Source organism: Ziziphus jujuba, chromosome 5 (genome assembly GCF_031755915.1).
Source record: "Ziziphus jujuba cultivar Dongzao chromosome 5, ASM3175591v1".
NCBI classification, from domain to species: domain Eukaryota; kingdom Viridiplantae; phylum Streptophyta; class Magnoliopsida; order Rosales; family Rhamnaceae; genus Ziziphus; species Ziziphus jujuba.
Genome location: NC_083383.1, coordinates 500,001 through 509,758, shown reverse-complemented (window position 1 = coordinate 509,758; position 9,758 = coordinate 500,001). Strand labels below are relative to the sequence as shown.

General features: G+C 37.9%; 1 protein-coding gene across 2 annotated transcripts in view; it reads right to left on the bottom strand.

Moving 5' to 3' along the window:
* Nucleotides 1–9,189: 9,189 nt before the first annotated feature.
* Nucleotides 9,190–9,758, bottom strand: part of LOC107416058 (UDP-rhamnose/UDP-galactose transporter 1) — a 2,886-nt gene continuing 2,317 nt past the window's right edge. For both annotated transcript variants that reach the window (XM_025072318.3, XM_016024506.4), the window contains one exon: nucleotides 9,190–9,758. This exon is cut by the window's right edge and continues 31 nt beyond it. In XM_025072318.3, coding sequence (XP_024928086.1) covers nucleotides 9,430–9,758 — 329 coding nt within the window. In that variant the 3' untranslated portion in view covers nucleotides 9,190–9,429.

Here is a 9,758-nt window from a genome sequence, read left to right as displayed (position 1 = left end):
ATTTGATGCATTTTCTAATTTGTTCCAAGTGTTATTAGAGACTCATAATCCATTTATATCATGAATTTATAAATACCCTTAAATGAGCTTACACAATAAATGGGTTGGATTTTTTTTATCATAATTTTTGTGTTAACCAATCTATTCCCATTCATAAGCCTTATACAGATAGTTTGAATCTACCCATCTACTAGGATTTTAATAGAAAGAAAGCTCAGATAAATACATGAGCTTATTGGTCTGGCATCAGAAAATTAGATAGAAACAGTGTTCAAGTTTGCTATTTTGTTTTGAAAGGTTGGAATTTTAAGCATTCTATTTATAGTTTTGATTATATTAGTTGATATAATCTAAGGCGGCTTATAATGAGTTTAATTCTCCTAATTATTGAAATTTTGGGATTTGGATTTAATTTACTAACCGATTTTGGGTTCAAAATGATTTTGACTTTATATATGATTTGTATACTTTGTAGGGACTTGGGAATGTTTCATTCACTTAATCTTTGTTCTACTATTTGACTGCTTGGTCCACTCTCAGTGTTTCCAAGTTCTTTGTACATAATTGTTGTAAATCTAGGTAAAAGAAATCCTTGTTGCAAATATGATTAGCTGGGTGTTACGAAGTTAAATATTTCTCTTTCTTTTTTTTTTTCATGTTTTATTTTGCTCTCAAAAGATGAAAATTATGAATTTTTCCTAACTTGCTATTCTTTGTAGATGGTTGATCCATTGAATATGTGAGTCCTAATCTCCAAATTCAAGTTAGCATATAATCTTTTTCAATGCCTTGATGGAACTTTCAAGTGCCATTTAGCAGATTGTTCAGATTGAAAATTCTTATCCAATGCAAACTCAATTGAGGGAGTTTTTCATTAGAAGTCATCATTGGCCATGAAACAGTCTCTTTAGCCGAGTATATTGACCAGCTAATGGTGAAGATTAACCTTGGACCAAATATGTTGATTTTGAGAATCCTATTACCTTTGAAACCTTAAAAGAAACCTTCAGTGTCGATATTTTTCATATGGGTTTGTTATTTTGATTTTGTTATGTGGAAACTTAAGAAAGAATGAATCCAATTGTAATTAACTTTGGCAATAGTTAGAAAATGCTATTCAGAAAACAAGCATGTGCAAGGCACATGACTAATTATTATTTAACAGTCGAAGGTTAGGAAGAAGCTATTCAGAATACAAGCATATGCAAGGTGTGACGGTTTGCACCTTTGGAATGACCTAGTGGTACTTTCGTAAATATTTGAAGATCGGGATCTTCGATCCTAGGCCGTGGTAATTTCTTAAGAATGTCACTAGGATGGTGCATGTCGAATGGCGGACTAAGATATGAAGGTTTGCTAGATAAAACCCCATTATGATTCCTCGCACAAAGTGATATCTACAACTACCAAAATAGAAATGGCTAAATAAGCTCTTTAGGGGGGGTGGTCCGTGTCTGGCTCTCCACGGCCCCCGGCTTTGGCTTCGAGCTTGGGCTAAGTGAGCCTCCCATGGGCAATGACAAGCCATGGGACGGGCATAAAGTGCCACAGAGGAGGTCTTATGTCTCCGAGGGACAGGGAGTCCCGAGGACAGTACCGGTAGACGCTACGAGCTGGTATTGCGCGTTACTGTTGTGCTAGAGGCTGAGTGTAGCATTCGCTATGTCGTTTCCTATCAGCTATGCCAAAGACACACATAGGCCTTTATTATAAGGTTGTGGCAAATGTGCCATTAAGCGGGGGCTCGGGTTCTACCTCACTCAAGAGGGTCAGAAGCTAAGTAGGCACGGATGGGACGACACCGTGCCATCGGGTGGCATTCGTATGTGAGCTTCTGATCATGTGTTGCTACCTGGGGTGGTATGTTGGCACGATGCTGGCGTGCATGCCTCAGGGTCGTATGCTATTCAGGATGTGTATGGACCAAGGCTCGAATGGACAGCTGGGTTGCTGGCTAGATCTTCGCACAAGGTCGAGTTGCAAGCTACCGAGTGGGTGTGAGGCCATCGGGCTAGTTTGTTGGACGGCGTGAGCCTTGATGATCATGAGAATCTATAGATAGGGTGAGCGTCTAGGCTAAGAGCCTTGATGTTGGGAAGCAATCTTAGCTGCCTATGTGTGAGACTTGCGAGAGTAGTTCTTGTCGGTGAACCTCAGGTGCATACAAATGGTATCAGATGGGTTGATATATGAACTCGGATAGTGAGAAGGCTGGCCTTGACTAGAGAGTCTTGGCGCTCCACGATCTATTTCCGCTGCATAAAATGTAGGATCGTGATACAAGGCATGTGAAAATTTAGCAGTCTAATGGATGTAAAAAAGAAAATAGCTTAACAGTGTTTTTGAAAAAAGGTTGAGAGACAAAATGCCCAAAAAAAAAAAAAAATTTGATAATAGGGCAAAGTTCAAACACGAGTTACATATTGCGAGTATAGGTGCCAAAAACACAAATTTTTATATATATACTCTTTTAATATGGAAACTTTCGTTTGGAATTACCTGGGTTCCATTTTAGTAACTATTTTATCCTATCTTTTAGGACAAACTGCAAACTCGAAAAAAAAAAATATATATATATATATATATATTATGTTAAATTTGTAATATTGTGTTTGGGAAACAAAGAAGAAGATTAAGCTTTTTATTGTTGTTATATTTAATTTTATATTATTATTTTGTTTAATATTAGTGCTATATTGCAACATGGAATCTTCTAAGATAATAATAGATCATAGCAAAATTCAAATCATATCTCCCAAACTTTATAATAGTTCAGTCAACTTTTTTCAACTAAGCTAACATTTTAGATTGTGAACTTTGAAAGCATAGTCTTAGAAATAATTACAATTTTTGTTCATAATTTTAAATTTCTTTACAGCGCGTCCTTCGATCCCATGCCTTTAGCTACCTCCTTTTATGCAGTAGATCCATCGCTTACAACACAAGTGTTGTAAAAATGTGTGGTCATTGATAAATCTCCCTCAATTCTGATGTACCTAAAGACCAAAGATGATTTTTCGATTTAAGTATTTGTATTTGTGGGAGTGGAAGAGAACAGGAGGATTTCTTTATTTTTTAATAATTATTTGTATTTGTGGGAGTGGAAGAGAACGGAAGAATATCCAAGCCAATTCCAAATAATGCTCCACCTCTAACCTGCCTAGCGCCAACTTTATGATTTCCCTTTTTCCTGTCTACTTTGCATGAGGATCAGCATACATTTCCTACGTCTCCTTATGATTCTCCATCATCACGGTTCTAATGTGAGAATTATTATATGTAAATCCATTGAATATCTTGAGTCTAATGTCACGTCCCGCGCAAAAGGAGTAAAACCCTTGAGGTTTAACCGGAAGGTTCTACACTCTCCATGAAGATCCATGAGAAGTCCGGAATATTCTAGAGAATTCAAGAGAAACCTAGACTAATGGAGATGAGAATCTCTCTAGAATACTCCATGTAAATATCTTGTACATAACCCTAGAATAATCTAGAACTCTACCTAGATAGGTGACATGTGTACATATCTAGAACTTTCCTACATGCCAAGCCCTCTATATAAAGGGGTTGGTCTCTCATTTGTAACATATCCAAGAACATCCAAGCATATCCAAGCATATCCAAGCACATCAAGAATTCTAGCAATACAAGTATTCTCCACATTCTCTCAAACTATCCTACTTCCTACTCTCTCACTCTTAGCTTCCGCATTTTCATAGCTTGTGAGCAAGGCTTACTTAGCAAGGGAGGTGCTAAGTGCCGCACGGGAGTGTTGGAAAAGCTAGGCCCGTGACAGTTGGTATCAGAGCCAATTGCTGCTCAAGCATATCGTTGGTGTAACGTGGAAGTAGGCAAGATGGCTAGCTCGGATGTTACCATCAATGTGGAGGGAGCTACCGATGTGCGAGGTCGTGAAGAGCAACGCAACCCCAATGCGGGGAAGCAGAGGCATAAGTCCAAGTCCAAGGATGTGATGATGGGCGTAGAGTTGCGCTTGGAGGAACATGCATCCCGAGTACAGGAACGGTTTGAGGCGCTGGAGGGTCGCCTAGATGGGCTAGAGTCGGAGGACATTGCCATCAATCAAGCCGTGAGGGGGTTACTCAATGGACTAGATGATGCCTTGAGGAGGGAACTCCGTGCGACACGCGACCAATGCATGGGGGAGGTAGCAGACCTTCGTGGAATGTTGGAGAGAGAATTGGATGTCATCCGCACCCAAATGGAGGATATGCGGGGTGATTGGGCTCTTTGCAAGAGGGCGGTGGCGTCGGGGACGACCACTATTCGCGTGGGGCCACGGATCGATGTGCCAAAGCCCAAGTCCTACTCCGGGGCAAGGAATGCGAGGGAGCTCGAGAATTTCCTTTGGGGCTTGGAGCAATACTTTGAAGCAATGGGCATTGTGGACGATGCTTCAAAGATAAGGACTGCCACTCTCTACCTTAGCGACACGGCAATGTTATGGTGGAGAAGGAGGCATAGCGACATTGAGCGAGGTACGTGCACTTTCCATACTTTCGATGACTTTAAAAAGGATCTCAAAAGGCAATTCTATCCGGAGAATGCCGAAGATGAGGCAAGGAGTCGCCTTCGACGACTCAAGCAAGTAGGCCATATCCGGGAATACATCAAGGAGTTCACCAACTTGGTGTTGGAGATCCCGGACCTATCGGATAAAGACTCCCTTTTCTACTTCATGGATGGACTACAACCTTGGACCAAGACGGAGTTGAAAAGGCGTGGAGTACAAGATTTGGCTAGTGCCATTGCGTATGCCGAAGGCTTCATCGACTACTCCAACCAAAGAGACTCTCCAAAGCCAAAGGAATGGAAAGACAACCATGGAAAAGGTGGGGGAGAACCTAGTAGGCCCAAAGAGGATGAAAGGGAGGAAAGTGCACACAAGCCAAAAAGCTCAAGATGGAAGCCACCTAGAGAAGGTAATGATGCTTCCAAACCTAAAAACTCTTGTTTCTTATGTGATGGACCGCATTGGGTTAGGGATTGCCCGAAGAGGAAGGCTTTGAATGCCATGACTACCCAATACGAGGAGAAGCAAGAGGAAGGAGCTAATATAGGTTCCTTACAACTGTTGAATGCTATCAAGGCTGCTCCGAAGGAGACAAAGAAGGGTGGCCTAATGTTCGTGGAGGCAAAACTCAATGGGGTGCCCACCAAGGCGTTGGTGGACACGGGTGCCTCACATAATTTCCTATCGGTGGAGGAGGCACAAAGGCTTGGGATCGAGGCAACCAAAGAGAGGGGCTCCGTAAAGGCGGTGAATTCCGATGCGAAGCCACTCCAAGGAGTTGCTAGAGGTGTGAACACCACCATCGGCGATTGGGAAGGCCAATTGAACCTAACGGTTGTGTCCATGGATGACTACAAGGTTGTCCTTGGTATGGACTTCTTCAACCAAGTAAAGGCTTTCCCACTCCCATTTGCTAACAAGTTATGCATCATGGATGGGGGAACGACGTGCATGGTGCCTACGGAACAAGCTAGCAAGCGGGAGGCCAAGGTTTTGTCGGCACTGCAAGTTGAGAGGGAGGAGCAAATCAACTTGGTTGCTGCCCAAAAGCCTAGTGAGGATGTCCCAAGCCATGCCAAGACACCTCCTAAGGTACAAGATGTGCCAAAGGAGTTGCACCAAGGGAGCTTGCGTGCATTGGCTTCAAGTCGTGGAGACGACAAGAGAAAGCACGTAGAGGCTAAGGAAGGGAACTTAGCCAAACCATCACCTCAACAAAACGAGGTGCATGACAGGAAGGCACGACGCTATGAAGAGTCACTTCCCATTGTAAGGAAAGGGGGCACGGAGGCCCTAGCGGAAGGTAAGTCAAGAAGGGCACCCATGGACATAGCGGCTTCACCCGACAAGAATGTGGAAGCCACACTTGCGGATCGAGTCGGTCAACATAGAGGTGTGCCTAACTACACCAAACACTTGGTGAAGGGGAGGAACCTGCCGGATGGTGAAGTAAGTGGGGAGCACGAAGATACACAACGGCAACTCAAAGATCACATTCGGCGGGCAAGGAAGAAGGCGCGACGAGGGCGTCGCGAGTTTAGGTGGGGGAGAGTGTCACGTCCCGCGCAAAAGGAGTAAAACCCTTGAGGTTTAACCGGAAGGTTCTACACTCTCCATGAAGATCCATGAGAAGTCCGGAATATTCTAGAGAATTCAAGAGAAACCTAGACTAATGGAGATGAGAATCTCTCTAGAATACTCCATGTAAATATCTTGTACATAACCCTAGAATAATCTAGAACTCTACCTAGATAGGTGACATGTGTACATATCTAGAACTTTCCTACATGCCAAGCCCTCTATATAAAGGGGTTGGTCTCTCATTTGTAACATATCCAAGAACATCCAAGCATATCCAAGCATATCCAAGCACATCAAGAATTCTAGCAATACAAGTATTCTCCACATTCTCTCAAACTATCCTACTTCCTACTCTCTCACTCTTAGCTTCCGCATTTTCATAGCTTGTGAGCAAGGCTTACTTAGCAAGGGAGGTGCTAAGTGCCGCACGGGAGTGTTGGAAAAGCTAGGCCCGTGACACTAAGCACAGAAGAAAGCCTGAACTGGTGAAGGAATTTTGTTTGGCTGGCACTAAGAGAATCAAATGAGTGGCATTGTGAAGAAGCTGTTTGTTTATATGCTGCTAGAGTGTTGACAGATTTAAATCAGTCGAAGGTGGTAGTGGCAGCAAGATTAAGTTCATCAAGTATGCTGGAAGAGAAATCCTCCGCATGTTAATTACTTAAACCACCCACCGTAGGGAAATCTATGGAGCGGATCGGATAGCATGTGAGGTTGATCTCTTTCAGTACATTCTTCAACAACTCAGAACAAGTTTATTACATGTAACTTCTTACTTCCACATCACTTTTTCAAGCATTAGTAATAAGTACTAACGCATTTGGATGGTATGCAGCATATGCATGTATTGCCTAAAAGCCTAATTATTTGATTCCTTCATTTAAATACTAACGTTATATTGGATATATAAGATATATTAGATATACAAACAATTTATGGATGGCCGAACAAAACAGCTTACTATAATATAATAAAACTTTTATAAATAAATATTATTCATTTAAAAAGATTATATTGATCAATGGATAATTTATTGATTTATTGATAAATAAATATTATCCTATTTTTTAGAAATTATTTTATTACCTACATAATATATATTAATTAATAAAGGAAAAAAAAATCAATAAAGCTTGATCGAATCTACATTTATGGGATTGATTATCTCTCAGTTGAAAGATTTTTATTTTTTCAAACTTTTACTTGCGTTTATTTTGATTGATGGACAAGGGTGTCGTTGAATTTTTATTCATTCTAGTTATTCATTGAATGAGTGATAATTCAATAATTCTTATCCACAAAACTTTTGAAATTAGTTTATAAAGAAAGAATTTTATTAAATTATCATGATTCTAGCATGAATTTAGGATTTTTAACCGATTCATAGGGTCTTAACAAGAGAATTCCTATCAATAATAAAGAAAACAATAGTTAAAGGAGCATAACACACAATAAAAAAAAAAAAACTATAAAATAGGTAAATAGAAGATTCAAAAGGCTTATAATTATCACCATAGAGACAAATGAACCGATTTAATATTTTGGCATTATAACCACAAGAAAAAATTTTTGGATTTTTATTCTTTTGTTTTTCAAAACGATTGAATTAGAGAATTAAGAAGTTTTGAACTTAACCTTCTATTGCACATATATGGTAGAACTAATATTTTGGTGTTTCTTTTTGAACTGTATAAGATAAAATTCTCATATATGGTTCTCTTGGGGGTGGAGGGGGTTTGCTCAATTTATCTATCCACATAAAATTTATGATTAATTTAAAGAACATTTTGAAATTTCAACAATTGCAGATGATATAACTAGTAAATATGTTCCTTCTCATATAAACATTTTTTAAACAAATAAAGAAAAAAATAATATAGAATTTCATCACGCACATAAGTCTACTAATGGAAAAAACCTCATTAATAAATGTAAAGAAGATCGTTATTAAGTTAGCTAATTAGCATCTTTATTTATAATCTATCAATCATTCTTATTTTAAATATTATTTTATTTTATTCTACGTATTGATAATAGTAAAAAATCTTAAATGCATATTTTCTGAAAATGCTAAATTGAAAAAAAAAAAAAAAAAGAAGAAATTTTTAAGTAAATTTTTTTATTATTTATAATAAATGTTTATATATTATTTATTTTTTAACGAATTTAATCAAATATTAAATTATATATTTAGATTCTAAAAATATTTTTTAAAAAATTATTATTTTATATGTTTATAAATTTATTCATTTAATATATAAGCACAAATGAGCATTAAAATTGAATAATTTTATTTATTTAACAATATTATTTATTTATCTAATATTTATTTTATCGAGGATTTACCATATTATAGCAGAATATAGCACTAGGCCTCTTTATAAATTGTTATTTATTTTATATATTTAATGGACAGATGTCAAATTAGAGGATTAAAATAAAAGTTCTCGGCTAAAGTAGTCTTTGTCACGAAACCTCGTTGGTCTGACACCTGAGCTGTTAAATATAAAAACCATTACATATTACAATTAAGGTTCTTAAAAGATATCATTTAAATTCGTTTTCTCCACCCCAAAAAACAAAATAAAAAATAAAAAAAAAGAAAAAATAAAAATTTAATAAAAATGATTAAATTAAGTCCAGATCATACAGCTACTAAGGTATTTATTGCATTATCAAGTGTGACCCTTACATACTCATGAATCATGACGATCAGATATAAATCGTGGAACGTTTCTATAGAAAAGCATGGAATACTGTAAACAGATCCACTCGCTTGGTAGTTCAACCCTCAATTACTAGTTCAAATTCATGCACAACACCAACCATGCGACAAGATTGAAGATGGAAGAAAACAAATACAAAATGAAAACGAATTCAACACTCAATAAGTAGACTTGGAGCCGTCTACAAACATCGAGTGTCCAATAATATTTTATTATCCTATCAGAGCTTCATCTACTGATCTTTTTGCACAATATATATATATATATATAAATATATTCTGTTTTTTCTTCCAAAAAAAGGAAAAAAAAAAGAAAAAAAAAAGAAAGGAAAGAAAAGAAAGGAAAACATTAGAAAAATTAAAAAAATTATACGAAATAAATGACACACTTTCAGAGAACCAGAACATAATTCTAACATGGACTTGTGCAAGGATAGGCAGATGGACACCGTGTCTCGCTGCCACATGAATGAAGCATAAATAGTAAATACAAAGATGGAAGTAAAGAAGACGGAAAAAAAAAAAAAAATCGTATTCACTTTCCAAAAAGTCCTATTCCCCTTCTTTGCTGGCCGAATGTAAGTTAATTCTATCCTTTAGACTCACCAAGTTCAACATCCTTAACAGTTGTATTATCCAACCCCTCCTTCAAAAGTCTAATTTCCTCTTCCGTTAGGCTGTTTTTCATATGGGGTAAGGTCTTGTTATTTGATTGCTTTTCAACCTCAACAGCCCAACTATAAATTACCATGCCAACAACTGCAATGACCATCCCCATAATGTTCTTGAAAGTCAGCTCTGAATCAAAGAGCAGCCACCCCAATGTAAGGACACATACAGTTTTCATGTGACCTAAAACCTGGAAGGAAACAGCTGAGAAACGTCCAATGCAGAGATACTGACTCACATTGCAGAACA